At 40.5% G+C, this 18026-nt stretch overlaps 1 protein-coding gene across 2 annotated transcripts in view; it reads left to right on the top strand.

Moving 5' to 3' along the window:
- sphkap (SPHK1 interactor, AKAP domain containing) overlaps positions 1–14619 on the top strand; it is a 34893-nt gene extending 20274 nt beyond the window's left edge. Inside the window, exons 4-12 of one of the 2 annotated variants that reach the window (XM_077611523.1) lie at positions 2021–2068; positions 2352–2492; positions 2619–2871; positions 3770–7088; positions 9067–9228; positions 9928–10011; positions 12393–12442; positions 12587–12774; positions 13663–14619. In XM_077611523.1, coding sequence (XP_077467649.1) covers positions 2021–2068; positions 2352–2492; positions 2619–2871; positions 3770–7088; positions 9067–9228; positions 9928–10011; positions 12393–12442; positions 12587–12774; positions 13663–13809 — 4392 coding nt within the window. In that variant the 3' untranslated portion in view covers positions 13810–14619. The remainder of the gene's footprint in view (positions 1–2020; positions 2069–2351; positions 2493–2618; positions 2872–3769; positions 7089–9066; positions 9229–9927; positions 10012–12392; positions 12443–12586; positions 12775–13662) is intronic. The other variant, XM_077611524.1, reaches the window with a different exon arrangement.
- Positions 14620–18026: the final 3407 nt, after the last annotated feature.

The raw sequence follows: 18026 nt of genomic DNA, 5'->3' as shown, positions 1-18026 counted from the left end.
ACCAATTCAAGATGTACCCTGTTTGGTGCCCGTAGTTGGCTGGGATGGGATCCAGCACCCCCTGCGAGACTGAGTCATTCAGAAAATGAATGAATCAATGAATAAATACAATTCGAGAGTGGGACGGTGATTAAAAAATCAGCTTTTTCTAGAAGATATGGAGGAAATAATTTATTTTAAAAGATTAAATTACCAGTTTAGCACCAGGTCAGAACTATGTGTTGATTGTATTTGCTCTTAATTCAATAACAATAAGACTGCAGACTTGGAATAACACATTTGTCTCTTTATGTCTAGCATTGCTTGAAAATGAACCTTTTTTTGGAATTCATTTAAGCCCCCCTGCTGTGAAGCAGGATAAATCATTCCACAAAGTTTTAAACCAAACTTTCTCCAAGTGGTGTGTGTCATGTTCTAATTATTTGAAACTATTTATACCTTTCTGTACATCTGGAAATGAGAAAGGATGGTTGCAGCAGGTGGTGGAGGTGGTGACATGAGAGACAGCGGGATTCCACCGGTGTGTTTTGAATGAAAAAAGACTGAGTGATGCACTTCCCTGCAAGTTTGAGTTGAATGGCAGTACTCAGATGTCAGACACACAGAAATGTCGTGACTGTCGTGACTCTCTCTTCCCTTCCCTTATCCAGTTCATGTTGTACATACATATAAGCTGAACTGAACCCCCTGCCGTTCAGTTCCTTCTCCTCTGCAAATGAAGCTCTTCAACCACTTAGCCACATAGGTACTTGACTATGCCAACTTGGATCAGTGGCTGTGAGCCGGAGAATAAAACTCCATCCTCGTGAACAGTCCCAGACTCCCCACGCTGACATGAGGACTCCATCATAGACCATTAGGGCTGTCGCAAGAGAGGAAGTGGGTGAGATAGGAAATAGAAGGTATGAAACAGATGTAAAAGGATGGGAGATGAAGGAAGAGAGTGCACTACCAGATAGGACCTACAACACAAAGTATGTCTTCATACACTTTATTTAACAGCCATCTTTTTCGAAAATTGAAAATCAATGCTGTCTCATTTTAACTACATTTTAACAAATATATACAGCATTTCTTAAAGTTATATATATATATATATATTAACGTATTTATTACCTATCTATTTATGTCTAAAATGTCTTTTCTTGTCTCTGCATTCTCACCCTCTTGCTACTGTGACAATGAAATTTCCCGAATACGGGATGAATAAAGTTATCGAATCTAATCTAATCTAATAATGCATACATAAATAGCCCTATTATTTTCATATGGCTAATAAAAAACAAAGTACTTTTGTTGGTTGATATTTAGCAGGGTCGTAGTTTATCAAGGAACATTTATTTGCGATCTCAATGAATAGTACCCTACCATATTGCTTTTACCAGACGGTACATTTCTTATCTGTGCTTCCTCAAAAACTTTATTAGTAATTACAAATGTACCACCCCTCTTCAAAGATAATAGAAATTAGGAGTTGAAAGAGATTGAGAGCATCAAAACAATACAACACTAGACACTTTATGCAATGATATTGAAGATTAAAAAATGAGTATAGTGGTTAGTATCTCCACCTGGGTTCAAATTCAGGTCGGTCCAGCTGTATGGACTTTGCATGTTCTCCATGGGCCTGCATGGGTTTTCTCCAGGTACTCCGGTTTCCCCGCCGCTGGTCCGGTGTCAGCTGGGATAGGCTCCAGTACCCCCTGTGACCCTAATGAGGATAAAGCGGTTCAGAAAAGAACCAATGAAAAAAAATTTAGGCACAGATACTGTCAGTCAATACAGGGAAGGCTGGTCTATCTTATGGTAGTAAACAGTCACTTTCATTCATTACATGCTGGAAAATTCCCAAATTCCATGTCTGATGCCATTATGTCTACTTTAAATGATCTTAACGGACTCCAACATCCTGTCAAGTTCAATGTGAAGCTTGGTATCTGCTACAAACACAAATACTGGTACGCAGCAACAACAAAAAACTAAAGCAATTACTTACCTTTCCCTTCTGTGTTTTTTCCAGATTTGTTTTGTGAATCTTGACTCACAGAAAAATGAAACAAACAGAAAGGTGAGGGAAAGTCTTATTTTTTTTTGTCTTCTCACATGTACTTACGCCCACTTTTTGTAAATATCTACATTTAACCCTACATGCTAGTTCCACATGACACTTACATAGTTACCATGGACACAAGGTCATTATCAGGGTTGATTTGTTTGTATAACAAACAGATTTTGTAGCTGCTTTGAGTGGGCGTTACAGGAAATCAGTGTTCATCTCCCATCATGTAGGTGGCTACAAATTATGGGTCAATTCAAAGGGAGTAATGCAAACCTATGTCTCTTCTCCACAGAAACTGGCACAGGTGACTTCAGATCTGCCAACGTTTTTGGAATTAGTAACTGCTCACCAGCCAAAAGAAAATGAGATCCTCCTCCTCAGTGGCTTTGACGGATCTAACACTTGCCACACACGCCCAACAGTCTCTTCCCAGGTGCTCTTAGGTCATTTTGTGGCCTTTCAAACATTAGAGAAACTCAACAAGTTGACATGTATCAAGAAAAATGTAACATTTTCCACAATTGACTATTGCATTTATTTTGTTCCTGGTCCTTAACAGCTGCAAAGAAGTAAAGGTGTGTGTCTGGTTCAACGTTCTGAGCAGAGACGCTTTACCCAACCAAGCATCATCTTTGAGATCAACAGATTCCTTGCTGGCTTTCAGTGGGGAAAAGAAAGACAGTTTCAACAAGGGCAAATAAGACAACGGGTTGATGATGACACTAATCGTTCAGTTTCATCCATAGAAGAAGACTTTTTGACAGCTTCAGAACACATGGGAGATGATAGCGAGGATGACGGTTTCAGAAATGGTGAGTTTTGACGGAATCCTTAATTTTGAACATGCTTTCTCTTGCCATCTTAAAACTATACCTCTCATCCCCATCGCTTATATGGAAAAAACACAATTCACACAAATTGTATAGCATAGATTTGAAGCCAGAAACTGCGCGAAGAGATGTGCTCCCCACTACTACTCTAATCTTTGACGTTTTAGATTTTCTCTATTGAACTGTAATTGTGCATTTACGTACAGTGCACATTGCACATAAAAATCACTACATAGAATATGACAACAATCATCTTGCTTGATCTCAGAAATGTAATTTGGCGTACTAATCAGTGCATGCTGCTGAAATAAAATATTTTAATTAAAACGATAGAAAAATCATTGGGAAGAGAGGTGATTCTGCAGGGAACAGATGGAAAAAAATGGTCGAACAAAATTGTAGCATTCTTTCAGTCAAACCCATCTACATACTATAATATGAAAAAGTGTGGGCATTTTCATTTTCTAATATGAATATTATCAGACAGAATAATATGACAATTATTTTTCTTGTCAGTATAGTAACATGGAAAGGTTTGGGTATACAAAGCTCGGGTCTCTCGTTCAAGTATACAGTGAAATGAGAGAGAAATGGATGCTCACGGGTTTGTTGTCAAGTCCTGGGATATTGGAAGAATTGCAATCTAAATTGGAACCACACCAAGCCAAAAAGGGGTCCATTGGATTTTGTTCCAGCCCAAAAAAAGCAAACTATGAACTTTCCTGATGTGAATACGCCCTATCACGAACTGACCAAACTATTGACTGTTCTACATTGCGAACTACTAGGAGAACAATAAACTTCTAAATTAACACCTCAAAGAGCCTCATTTGATATTTAACCTGGCTACTGGCTTCATTTTTCCCCTTTCTGTCCACAGAGGCGGAGCTTTGTAAAAGAGTCGAGAGATCAGTAGAAGTTGCACAGAAATATGCTATTGTCACAGGTCAACGAGGACAGCTGGTCCATCATCAGAACAGAGAAGATGCAGAAACAAGAAGGGAAGCACATCAGCGGGACAACCTATACACAAAGGAATCAGCTGGTCACTATGCCACCAATCTAGCAGAGTCAGTTCTACAAGATGCCTTCATACGCCTTTCTCAAGATGAAACCCCCTTCATTTCTGAGGCTGCAGTCAGTGTGTCACACTCACCCTGTCACTCCAACATTGTACTTTCAAAGAGAAATCAGCCTTCCCAGCACCGCGCTTGCTCTTTTGAACTTCCAAAAATTGTCATTGTTCAAAGCCCAGACACTACAGATGGAACCACAGAGTGGCCAGATAATCAGGTCTCAAATATTCCCGATCAGGATGTCACCACTAAAGACATTGAGATGCCAGAAAATAAGGTTTACGCTCCTCACCACAATGGAGAACTTCCATCTAAACCTGTAGAGGTGGCTTTGGCTTGTGCTGCCAATGTTATTGGAACCATAACATCCCCACAGCTAGTAAGAAATCTCAATACGGATTTAACTTCGGAAGAAGACACAGAAGAGGAGATACAGAAAACAGAGAAGAAAGAGGACTTCTCTTTTTCCTCAGCAATGTGTGGCATGGCTCAGGTTGCTGGTGCTGTTACAGCATTGAAGCTTACAGAGAAGTCAGGGGAGGGTGTCAATAATGACAAACGTGTACGGGCAGCCTACACAACACCTCAAGGGTTAATATCAGCTGCCCAAACATCTGCAGCCTTTACGCTACATTGCAGTGTTGCACAAGGTACCAGTGTGGAAGCATTTCGTGCAAATATTGCTGAAGTGCTTTATAGGGAAGCAGTCGAGGTCCTGACTTATCCGCATGGTTACCGGAGTGTCGCTGACCTCCTGGAGTCCACACATAACAAGATAGTTGATGGTATCACTTGCCCCAAAAAAACCTACACTGAAGAAAGAGAAATGGATGAATTAATCAGCGAGGTTGCTGACAGTCTTTTTAAACATGCATTACAAAAAGCTAAAAAGCAAAAAGAAGTGGAGGGGACTGAGAAAGATGCATCAAGCATACAAGTTCTTCTACAGGACAGTGTAAACAATTTGCTGTTTGAGATCCTTTGCCAGGCACAGAAAAAGATAAGTCATATTTCAAAAATTGATAAAGGCTCGTTTGAGACACAGGACCTTGATACTTGTTCCAAAGAGCATATTGCCACAAAGGCAGGCAATGTTCCATTAAGTCAATTACAAGGTCTAGCAAGTTATAAGCAATCCACTAACACTGACAAACATTCTGGAATGTGCGAAAGTAGAGACAGGCTTAATATGTATCCTGGAATTCACACAAATGTGCTTGAAGAAAGTGCCACTGCATCTGTTTTTACTGCTTACAGCAAAGAGCAGCAGCCACATTCATGCTGCACACAGTTAAGGTGTGCTGTATCTGAAAAAGAAGGGTCTGGCCACCAGGACACAACTACTGTCAGAGTCCCATTGAGTGAAATCCCAGTTCATGGTACAGAGAGGCAGGGCCGATTTATGACAGGAAATGACAGCAGACAATCTACGCTCACCCCACAGTCTTCATTGAACTCTTACAGCTCACTCTTGTCTTCGAGAATGGACTCAGAGAGTAGGACACCTATTACTTGTTATGCTGATGATTTGGCTGCTACAGTGGTATCAATGGCCACAGAACTAGCTGCCATCTGTCTTGAAAATTCTACTGGGAAACAGCCTTGGTTCTGTGCTCTCAAAGGAACATCAACAGAGGGATCAGATACTTTCTTAATTCCTGCTTGCCGAACAGTACTCCGAAGGAAAGAAGTTCAGAGCAATGTCTCCTCTAAGAAACATCGTGCACCACGACTCAGTGAGATCAAAAAGAAAACTGAAGAGCAACCAGAGTTAATGGAGCGGCTAGTGAATCGTGTGGTGGATGAGTCGGTCAACCCTGATGAACTACAGGATCCATTTGCCCTTTTTGCCTCAGAAGTCACTGCCAGAATCATGAACTGCCCTGAGCTTAACGTGGTGGACACTTCCAAATCAGGCCAGCCACGTAGCAGATTGCAATGTGAAAGGTGGAGCCGTGGGAAGGCTTCTAGTTATGAAAGCATTCCAGAGGAAGATGCAGATGCCTCAGGTACTCCAAACACCCTTGGCCCTGGTTGTCGTTTAGGCCAGAACCTGAGCCGTGGTAGCTCTATTTCCAAGCAATCAAGTTGTGAGAGCATCACAGATGAATTTTCACGGTTCATGGTGAACCAGATGGAGAATGAGGGCAGAGGCTTTGACCTTCTTTTGGACTACTATGCAGGGAAAAACGCCAGCAGCATTCTGGCTGCAGCTGTGCAACAGGCAGCATCCAGGAAAAATGGCCACCTTAATGTCAGGACTGCAACATGTCTGTCCAAACAGTCTAGCACTGAGAGCATCACAGAAGAGTTCTACAGGTTTATGCTCCGAGACATGGATAAAGAAAACAAAGAGCGTGGTATTGCAAAGACTAAAGAGTGGAGTAACAGCTTGTTCCCTCCAACTTCTCGGACTCCCTTTTGTATACGACAGTCATCAGTCCCAGACAGGCGCTCCTCCGATTCAAGACTGACTGTCAATTCACCGATTAAAGCGAATTCATTTGATGGATTTCCCCGAAATGTACATGGGGAGGTTCTGAATATCTTCCCTTCTAACTCAGTAGCAGCAACAGGACTGTGCAAGTCAGACTCATGCCTCTATCAAATTGGACAGACTGACCAGATTACCGATATGCTAATCCATGATACCTGGTCCAGTTCTATTGAATCCTTGATGCGAAAAAACAAGATTATTGTTGATCCAGACGACAGTATTGACCTGGACTCTGCAGGAGATTGCCAGGCCCACGTTCAACAGTTTGCCAATCGCCTGGCAGCTGACATTGTAGATATAGGTAAAACAACTGCTGGAGATCAGCAAAATGTTGCTCGGGGCACAAGCGGAACACACTCACAAATGCAAATGCCTGTTGGTGAGAGAAGGAGGGGTTTCAAGCAATCCCACTTAAACTGTAGTCGGGGTAGGTCAAGTCAAGAACAAACTGGGTTGATATCAGGGGCAGGTGACTTCAATACATCCTGTATTAGAGGCCCAAGGCCCGATGTGCCAGTGATCCATATTGAGGATGATACTCATGAAAGGGAAGATCAACCTCTAGAACAACCACCGGAGATGCCAGTTACCAAGCGTACTGAAAGGATCACCGCCAACTGCAACAGGTAGGACTACTGAGATTAAAAAATAAAAAATACACTTTATCCAAGAATGAAATGAAATTCAAGGGAACAACAGGGTTTGGGATAAATGACAGTTAATAATCGTTCCTTAAAGCACCTAAATACACAAGTATTACATTTTCTAGGTCTATGAGAATGGAGAAAATAATATAATAATACAAAATGACACAATTTATTGGCACTGCCATGTTAATTGTGCTGGGGGTAACTTATGAGCTGCGGCCAGGATTCTTCAGGTATTTATTTTAAGCAAAAAAAAATCACATGGGGCGACCCGTTGGTTGAGTGTTTAGCATGTCCGCCTCACAGCTCTGGGGTCCTGGGTTCAAATCCTGGTCGATCCAGCTGTGTGGAGTTTGCATGTTCTCCCCGGGCCTGCACGGGTTTCCTCCGGGCACTCCGGTTTCCTCCCAAATTCCAAAAACATGCATGTTAGGCTGATTGGACACTCTAAATTTCCCCTACGTATATGTGTGAGTGTGCATGGTTGTCCGTCTCCTTGTGCCCTGCGATCGGCTGGCCACCGATTCAGGCCCCTGGCCTGGAGTCAGCTGGAATAGGCTACACAGCCCCCGCGACCCTACTGAGGATGAAGCGGTTCACAAAATGAACAAATTAATGATAAAATTCACATATAAAATCTGTGTGTGAAAGGTCAATATACTACATGACTGGGGGCACAGTAGTAGCACAGCAAAGCAGCAGACTGGGACCCACAGAAATACCACACAGAACCAAACTATGGCTACACAGATCAAAATACAGCGACAGGAGTGAGAGAAAATTAGCAACATTTTCATATTTTTTCTCTCTCTCTGAACCAAATCAGTATATATTTAAGTGAAGACTCTCCTGCAAATAACATTGCAATGGCCTAGGAAATGGTGGATAGACCTGACTCACAAGCAATGGCAGACAATCTGAAATACTTCTTCTTTTTTAAAATTGATTGGCTAAAACAGTTCTGGTATTTAAAATGTCTGCTCTAATCAATCTTGTGTACTTCTTGGAAATATCTGTTTTTATTGAAGTTATTTTTCCACATTTTTGGGGGTTAAAATTATTATTATTTTGCCTGTGCATTTGATCAAAACAGTCTTTTAATTTAACTTGAATAACTATGGGTTTGAGGACCTTCTGGTTTTGAAATATTTAATCTAATGGCAAGCACTCCAATTATCTATTTTAAAGTAAATCATAGTCTACACATATGTCTGCAGCTGGCAAACATTAAGTCAATGTTTTGGTCCTAATCCAACGGATGCTGTTGCTCATCTTTATTTTTGCAGTCGGGTTTCAGTTGTTTTTTTACTTATAATTAGGCAAATAACACTTGAAATAAGGCCACTTTGCATAAAATCCAGTGTTTTTAAATGGCTTTCAAATGAAGTAATGACCTGTAGAAAGACAATGCATTTTAATGTTGCGTGGCTAATGAAGGTTGTCACTGTACTTTGCGCAACTTGGTTTCAAATGAACCTAAAAATGGTGCTATTAAAGTAGTTTGGAACAATGCATCTCTTGATAGATACAAATTAGATTGACATTTGCAGAAATGTGACAAAAGTAGCTTTTGCAATGTGCTGTTTCTTTGCCTTGTTTTCATGGAATGCTAATCCTCAAATGACAATATCCTGATTCATAAATAAGAATAGAGGCGCAAGAGTTAAAATCTATGAGTCAATGTTATGCAAGACCGCCACAGTTGTTCATTTTTCTCTTGGAGGGTTGAAATGAAGGTTGACAGCGCTCAAATATTCGATAATGACTTCTTCATCAGTGGAATAAAAGCATCAAAAATATATGCATGCCCTTGAGGAATGCAGTTTGTTGATGCGTGAGATATGATGACAAATTAGCTACCTTTTTTGTGTAATGCGCTGAGAATACATTAGACCACCAGTGGCTATTGGCAGTGGCATTTGTGTCCATGATCTCACTTATAATCTTGCTCTCCCAGCAGTGAAAGGGAGAGACCAGCTGTCATTGCGGCAAGAGTAGTGAAGAGGGACAAGCGTTCAATGAGTGCTAGCAGTGAGGAGAGTACAGGAAGCTGGTCCCATGTAAACACAGAGGATGACCCCCCTGATGAGACCAGTAGTTTTATCCACCTGAGTGAGGGGTCAGTGACTATTGTTTCCTCATAACTGCTAATGAGGCTGCTGCTCCTTTTGTCACCTCACCGTCATTGGCCTTTAGCTGCTGATACAGTGCTCTTTTGTGCCAGTGCTGAATTTACTCCCCGCTTTTGCTTCCGATTTCATGCCAGCTTGGTCAGTCAGCAAGCTTCAAAAAGCACCTACACTAGGCCCTGGAATACATTCAAACTCGCTCTGCTTTTGTCACTGGAGAGCGTTTGACTTCAAACTCCAAACTTCTTGCTTTGGAACATTGTCCTTTTTTTTAGCAAATTACGTCAATTGCTGGTTTTCTGTGGCTTGTGTTTTGTTGAAAATATTTCTTGTGATTTCACTCGTGCAACGCACCATCCTATCACATGCAGCTCCTTCTGACTTCTCCATCAACGTGTTTAATGCATCATTCCCAAACCATGCGATACAACGGCATGGTTAGCAGCCTAGTCCATTAATCCCATGCCAGCTTCCTCCAAATCTCATCCTCAGGCAGCCTTGCTGTGGTTCCAATATTACCAGCTCTTTAACCACGAATATTACTACTCTCTCCTGGAACTGCTGTATGCACTAGAATTTCCAGTCAATGCAATATGATATTGCCAACTGCACACCTTTGACAGTTATTAGGCAAGATTTACAGACACAAGATACAAATGATATTCTTTTTTCCCCTTAATGGTTTCTAGGAATGAGACCAGCAGCGGCTCAAGCGTAGGTGTGGGTGATCTGGATACTTTCTCTGATGTGCCATCTCGTAGCACAGAAATGGGGTAACTGTCACTTTTTTTCCACACTGATACTGACTGAAGCTCTTATTGGACAATGAGATGACTCAAATGATTTATCTTCTCATGGGAAATTTGTCAAACTGCCAACATTATGATAAAACATTAAGTATTGTGATAGAATTAAAAAGCTTCCTGTATTTGTAGATCATGTAATGTATGTCAAGAAATACAGTAGTTAATTACAAAATAATCTTTGGCCTTGTGTCATGATTTTAAACTTTAAAACTGATGCTACTACTGCTACTGTTTGCTTTCTTCAATCTGCAGCACACGCTCTGTAATTTGAGCCCAGACGTTTACATACTCTGCAAAAATAGAACTTTATTTTTTTGTCTCACTGTCTGAAGGCAAATTAGAGTACATTTCTCCTGTTTCAGGTCAGTCAAGATTATTCAAATTATAATGTCACAAATTCAAAGGAAATATTTTTTGGAGAAGAGAACTTAAAAAAATGTATTATGACATATACAACTCAGTCAAGTAGTATGTCACATGCCTTTTCAGATCCGCCAAAGAATTTCCAACGGTATTCAGATCAAGGCTTTGTAAGGCTACTGAAAGACATTGCTTTTCTTATACTTATACTATCATTTTTAATCATTTTGGCAGTACTAAGCTTCGGGTCAATGAAGACTCATTTACACCCAAGTTTTGGCTTCCTGGCTGATGTCTTGAGATGTTGCCTAAACACAGGGGTGGCCAGGTCTGGTCCTCGAGACCCCCTATCTAGTCTGTTTTCCATATCACCCTCCTCTAGCACACCTGAATCAAATGATCAACTCATCAGTAAGCTATCCAGAAGCTTCATATGGATCCCGATTATTTGATTCAGGTGTGTTGGTGGAGGGAGACATGGAAAACAGACTGGATAGGGGCTCTCGAGGACTGGACTTGGCCACCCCTGTCTTAATATCTCTATTTAATATTCTTTTTGCAAGATTCTATTTTATGAAGAGCTCCAGTTTCTGCATAGTTATCTGTCCCACAACATGATGTTGCAACTTCCATGCTTAGGTGGTATAGTGTTCTCAGGTCTAAAATATGTCATCCTTTTATTTGACCAAACAGTTCCACTTTAGTTTCATCAGACCACCATGGACTCCAGCAGTCAAGCTCTTGGTCTTGGTATCTTTTTGTAAAATGTAATCTGGTTTTTAATGTGCCATAGAAATAATGGCTTCATTTTTGGTCAGTGGCATCAGTCCATACAGGACTTGTTTCGCTGTGGATAATAATACTTTCTTAACAGCTCCATCCAGTGTCTTCCAAGGTCTTTTATCTTTTGTTCAGGGGTTGATTCCCACATTTGTCAAATTTAAATGAACTTGGATTACGATGCAGACACACTCAAAAATACGTTTAATCTAACCGTACACTAAACTTAATTCTAATTTTATTTTAATTTTTTTATACCTTTCTTGGCTCTATTTTCCCCGCCTCCACCCTGACTTTCAGATGCAACCTATCGAGGGTTGTTTGCTTTTGTCTTCCCTTCAAAATATTCCCAAAATGATGCACACAAATGTCCTCACAATAGGATAACGTACGACCACTTGCCAACTTGCCCAGGAAGTAGTACTCCTCTCGTATTAGCAAACAAGCTCCGCCATTCGCATTAACTAACGGGAAAAAAAACACTGAAAAAATGCAGCGCTCCGCCCAGTGAGACATTTCACGAGGGTGTTGCGACCAGAAAGACAGTGCCCATGATGTTATTATGAGCAGCCTCTCACGTCCGCTGTATGCTCGTTTATCAAAATTTGCCTCGTATGTCAAAATAAATATTTGCTCGAAACTTTACACGTATCTCAAATTGCTCGTATGCCGGGGCACTCGTATGTCGAGGTATTACAGTATTTGATTGAACAGAAGAACATGGGACCCTCAAGCATCTAAAAATTGGACCCAAGGATGAGACAGACGTATTGAACTCCATGATTCTTCTCTGATTTCATTTGATTTTCTCATGATTTCAAACAAGGAACCAGAGTCTTTTGGGGTATGGCCTTTAACACCTCCCCAGATATGCCCTCGTTACATGATATGTTCTCAATTAACCTATCAGTAGCTTCCAAGACTATTACCTATTCATCTGGACATCCCCATGCTCTTTAAAAGGCAATCAATTTTGTGGATGTAAGCTTTAGTCCTCTAATAAAATAATATAAAAATCTCCCAAAAAATCTCCCCCATTATTGTGGCAATTAACCAGATTAATTAATTTCAGTAATATTGCCATGAGAAATTTGTCAGATTTGGCTTCAGACATTGAGACAAAAAAAGTATGTTTTTGCAAATTGGATGTAAACTTGCAGTTTCATTTGGATGTGTATACTCACACTCCTGTGCTTTTGTTTTCATAGTGTAGAGTCAGAGAAAGGTGACCAAGTAGGAACCAAAGACAGCTGCTTTGGTAAGTATGAACTTTCTGCTGAACAGATCCATCTTTGTTTCGTAAACAGTCAACAGCGGCTGAAGGCTGCTGTTAAAATTAACAGATTGCATTGTGAAAATTCTACTGGGGATTGTGTTGACTAATTTATGAGCGACATTTCAGAGAGTGGCTCAGCCAGGACAGCAGGAGATGTTGCCGATAATGTCAGGGAAGTCCTCGTGCTAAACTGTGACCTAGAAGCAGACTGTTTGGAAACAGATGTCACAGTAGCTCTGCAGTGGATTGCTGCTTCTGAACTGGGCCTTCCTGCTCTCTACTTCAAAAGGTCCAAAGAAACAAAGGCCACAAAGGTAGATACATATTCACATTGAGTAAAAGCTGTGTTCAGGGCTGCCAACTACTCCGGAATTTGGGGAGTTTCTCCGGAAATGCAATTCAAACAACCTCCCTAAATCCCCAAAAATGTTCACTTACATTTTTTTAAGCAACCATTTCAGAAAACTACCAAATTTCCAATTTAAATGCCCCAAAATTCACACCATCAATACGGCTTCCGACATATTGATTTAACTGCACTGTAAACTGGAAGAATTCGCTAACACAAGTGCATTGTGAATAATTCGAGTTACAAGTTCTGATGAACGATTTTCTTGTGCGACTTCAGCCTGGCAATCGATTCAGAATCGCTTTAAATTTTTCGATTTTTTTTTTTTTTTTTCATAAGGGAAGTAAGTATTATTAAGGCTGACTAAACCACCAGTCTTTTGTTTTGAAAAAAATCCTATCATTTGCAGGGTTGTTCTGCAGGAAGTAGGCGTACACAGCACTGGGAAGTCTTATCAATATGCCTCCTCAGAATAAGCGCAAATTGGATGATTTTTTTTAAGAATCCAGACACACGCAGAAATTTATTGCTTCTCATTCGACAAAATATCCCATGTTGACGCCGTCTCCAAAAGGACCGACATTTGCACATTGCACAACAAGCATGTGCGACTTCAGCATGACAAATGGTGCAATTACTGACAGTAAAACCCATGTAGAAGAACCCAAACACAAAGATAAACTTATTTTCATTATGCTACACTTTTTCAATAGTTTGCAAAAATATTATTTTTTACATTGATTTTGCGTGAAACGCATTCACTCCGGGGACAAGGGTACTCCTGAAATGGGGTCAACGGAGGTTGGCAGCCCTGAGTGTCTATTTTACATCTGACTGGTACATGTTATCTCAGTTCCAGAAGGTGGTCCATCTGATGTCGCAGAAGTCATGGCGGATTTCAGACTTGTTCAGTGCTGTGCTTCAATTCTGTAAACTTCATGAGGAGAGTCAGGACATGTCTCTCCTGAACTTTTTTGACTGGCTCTTAGAGATCATGTGACATGGATATGCTTCCACACTACACACAAGTTTGCATGCTCAATTCTTCACACTTGTCTTCTCACCAAGTGTGCCAGCTTCCAAAGCTGCGAGCACCAAGTGATCAGCCAACGTGACAAATGCTCCGTACATAACTGCTGTCACTTAATGTCTGTGGAGGTTTTGTTTTCTGTCTGTCACTGCTCACATACATCCCAGAGGAACACTGGTTGGACATTCCTATTGGAGTAAACGGGCCACTGAGAGATTATAGTTGGCAGGTTTTAACTGCTTGATTGATATCGATGTACACAAATACGTATTGAGCATATTTCCACATTCTCAAAACCAAATGTTGGCTCATTTGCTTATTCCAAATAGTAACAATAGATCGTAGGAACATCAGGGTCACATTTACAGTTATTGAGTAAGTTCCTTGTGTGAAAGATATTGCTGTTTACATAAGATTTTCTTCTAATATTCAAGTTACACATTGATTTAAAGCTAGGAAAATGCCTATTGTCTGTTTTCATTATTTAACAAATCACTTCAGTTGCAACCTTAAAAGTTCATGTAATGTTACTTGAGAGCAAATCTTAAGATTGTTGTCTTGTATATATTTAACATTTGGACCTACAGCACCTTCAAGTAGTGGACTCTACATTTATTGTATGGTCATGAAGACCAAGATTCGTGATGTTGAATTCGTAAGTGAAATTTGTGTGTTTATTTCATTTCTTTGTGGTACATCTGTGTTAACAGATGCACACTAATCAGGTGTAAATTGTCATATAAGTGAATGTATTTCTCTTTCAATAAAAATTCAAGTGATGTTGGTATGGCCAGTTGGTTCTTTCTCCACCTGCAGATATAAGACAACAGTTAAAAATCTGTATGTATGTCTTTTTTTAAAGAAAAAAGGACTTGGAATAAAATATTGCCAGAAAACATAAAAACACTAAGAAATATAACAAAATAAATTGCTGCTCCAACATTTAATGTTATGATTAAAAGTTTCTAATATCCTTATCTTAACGGTCTGTTGCCTCACTTTGCCAGCATGAGCCAGAGAGCAGTGGACTTTACCTATATAAGAGGGGGGAAACAACAATTTATGTTCAGTGAAATCTCACCAAGGTGATATAATTTACAAAATAGATTAGATATCAGATCATTGAGTTACACAAGATAATGTTAAGATTTAATTTAATTTGGATGAATACTTGGATACTCTACAATAAACAAATACATTAACCTCACATAAGCCTGCCAGCATTCTCCAAAGAGCAAAATTTTGAGACGTCACATCTTCAAGCAGGCAACCTGCGAGGAAGATCACTTGGAGATGCTCCAGAGTCTAGACCAGGGATGGGCAAACCGGTCCTCGAGGGTTCGCTGTGGGTGCAGATTTTTGTTCCAACCAATATAGCACAGACAGTTTAACCAATGAGATTTCTGCAGAAAACAAGAAGCACTTGACTGCAATCCACTGATTGCACTTGTAGGACACCAGATTGGTGAAAAGGTGTCCTCTCAATGGGTTGGAATGAAAACCCGGACCCACTGCGGCCCTTTGTGGAATAGTTTGCCCACCCCTGGTCTAGACACAGGCCTGATGTGAGAAAAAAAAAGCAAAAGTTATCATATATAGACTGGAAATTCAACAGATAGGCTTAGGTGTTTTTTTAAAAACTAGTTTTATCTTGATCTGGCTCAGTCTTCTCTCCTGTAACCTCAAGGTTGTCAGTGTTCTGGCATGCAGGAAGAGCTGCATGGTGATCTGAAAGAGAGAGAAAAAAAGCAAAAGTTATCATATATAGAGACTGGAGATTCAACACAGGATTAGGTGTTCTTTTTTTTGGGGGGGGGGACTAGTTTTACCTTGATCTGGCCCAGTCCTCTCTCCTGTAACCTCAAGGGTGTGAGTGTTCTGGCATGCAGGAAGAGCTGTGGGGTGATCTGAAAGAGAAAACTTGGAAGGAAAAAAAGAAGCTAAAGTTATCATATATAGAGACTGAAGATTCAACAGATAGGCTTAGGTGGGGTTTTTCCCCCCACTAGTTTTACCTTGATCTGGCCAAGTCTGCTCTCCTGTAACCTCAAGGTTGTGAGTGTTCTGGGCATGCAGGAAGACCTGCATCTGGATGCTAAAAAAGGAAGACAATTATTACAGGAAAGAGAAATCTTACAAGAAATTTAATAAACGATCAAGATAAAGAATGAAAATAAATTAGTGAGTGATGCATGCTATTATCGCTTTTCCGGACAATGCGATTAAAGATACAGTGTCGTTAACAGCTAGGAGAAAGTTGGCTTAACGATATTTGTATAAATGATTTTTTTGTGTGAAAACAGAACAATTACAAATTGGAAACGGGTGTTTAGCACTCACAGTGAAAACTATCATTTCATACAACACACAAGGAACTAAGTTGTGCCACTGGATGTCATTTTGGAGTGAGCATTTACCCAGCAAACTGTCCGTTGATGTCTCGGCTTTGTTTGATTCGATTAAAAGTCTTTTTACACGACTAAATAATGGAGAGAAAACGGACAACATACTTTTTAAGTCAAATGGGAAGCGTCATCGTGACGCTAATGCCAATATAACTAGTCACATACGGCACACAGCCGGTGGGGAAAAGGAGCCCAAACTTAAATTACCGACAGTGTGTTCAACCTGGCATTAAGATAACACATTTGTTGGCGTTTTTTGGCTCAATTGATTCCTAAAAAATCTACCGGTAGCGTGATACAAATGCACTTAGGCGAGTTAATTGCTTTACACCTTACCTCGTTGGCGTGCTAGTCGTCCATCAGCATAGAAAAAGTTAGAAAGGAGGAGCTACTGCGCATGTGCTTAATTTATGCAGCTGCGTCGACAATAGGCGTAACCACGCCCATATTCTCCCACCATATTGAACTTGGAAAAGATGGTGGCTTGCTTACCGTGCTGCACGAGGTGGTTTGTCCTCCCAACTCAATGTCCATGTTTTGAAGATGACGTAGAATAGTCGTGATTTTTGTGGTCTTGATGCTATAAAACAGTATGTGTATACTACAATGAAATTGTAATGCATCTTTAAACTCAAAGAGGGATGATTTAGTAACTATAGCATCCCTCTTTGAATGAATGAACTATAGTAGAGTTCATTCATTTTCTGAACCGCTTTATCCTTACAAGGGTCGCGGAGGGTGCTGGAGCCTATATATATATGCCTGTGTGGATGTCAAATAGGAGCCACCAGATGTCACTATAATCACATTCTTGAACCCAAAAGCCCTTCCCATCTCATTTTCTGAACCGCTTTATCCTCACTAGGGTCACGGGGGTGCTGGAGCCTATCCCAGCTGATTTCGGGCCAGAGGCGGGGGACACCCTGAATTGGTGGGCAGCCAATTACAGGGCACAAGGAGACAAACAACCATTCACGCTCACACTCATACCTAGGGGCTATTTAGAGTGTCCAATCAGCCCATGCATGTCTTTGGAATGTGGGAGGAAACCGGAGCACCCGGAGAAAACCCACGCAGGCCCTCCACTACACGAGAAAATCAATTTCTGCCTTTTAAACAAGATTGTTTTTGCTAGAATGGACATGATAAAGGTGATCTCTTTTCCTTTGTTCAATATTTATGAGCAAAAATCTCCAGGCTAACGAATATAGCTCTGCAAACTTTGACCAGGAACAAGGGCCGCTGCTAACTCATCCGGTGCTCAAGGATTTAGAATAAATTCTCACCGCCAACCCATTTGTATAGTACCTTACCGATTCATTTTTTTTTACTGCATTTTGAGTGATAATCACTCCAAAGCGGAAAAAAAAACAGTTTAGTATTGGTATTGTTTTAAATGAGCATTTCTAACAGTAGGAGTGAAACTGGGAAAGCAATAAGTCACAATAAGAACAAGAGTAAAACTAAATTTTGGCAAATTTTACAAATGGCTTCCTGACAGTCATGAATGACCTTCCTGTAATGTAATTTGTGGCAGTCTCAGAAAAATGTTAATATTATTGACCACAGATTATGAATTCCCACATGCACGCTGAGGAAATCGTGTTCACAAGGATGTGAACCTCAGCTTTACTTTTGCTTGTGAATGACTGAGCAATTCAGGGAAGCTGATTTAACTATTTAGCTGATTTAGCTATTTGACTCATTGAACCCAACTATTCCCAATTAATTGTGATGTTCCATGCAGGTGTTTGATGAGCATTCCCCAATTAAACATTCTTT

The sequence above is a fragment of the Stigmatopora argus genome, chromosome 10 (assembly GCF_051989625.1).
Source record: "Stigmatopora argus isolate UIUO_Sarg chromosome 10, RoL_Sarg_1.0, whole genome shotgun sequence".
Taxonomy (NCBI): Eukaryota; Metazoa; Chordata; class Actinopteri; order Syngnathiformes; family Syngnathidae; genus Stigmatopora; species Stigmatopora argus.
This window is presented reverse-complemented; position numbering and strand designations above follow the sequence as displayed.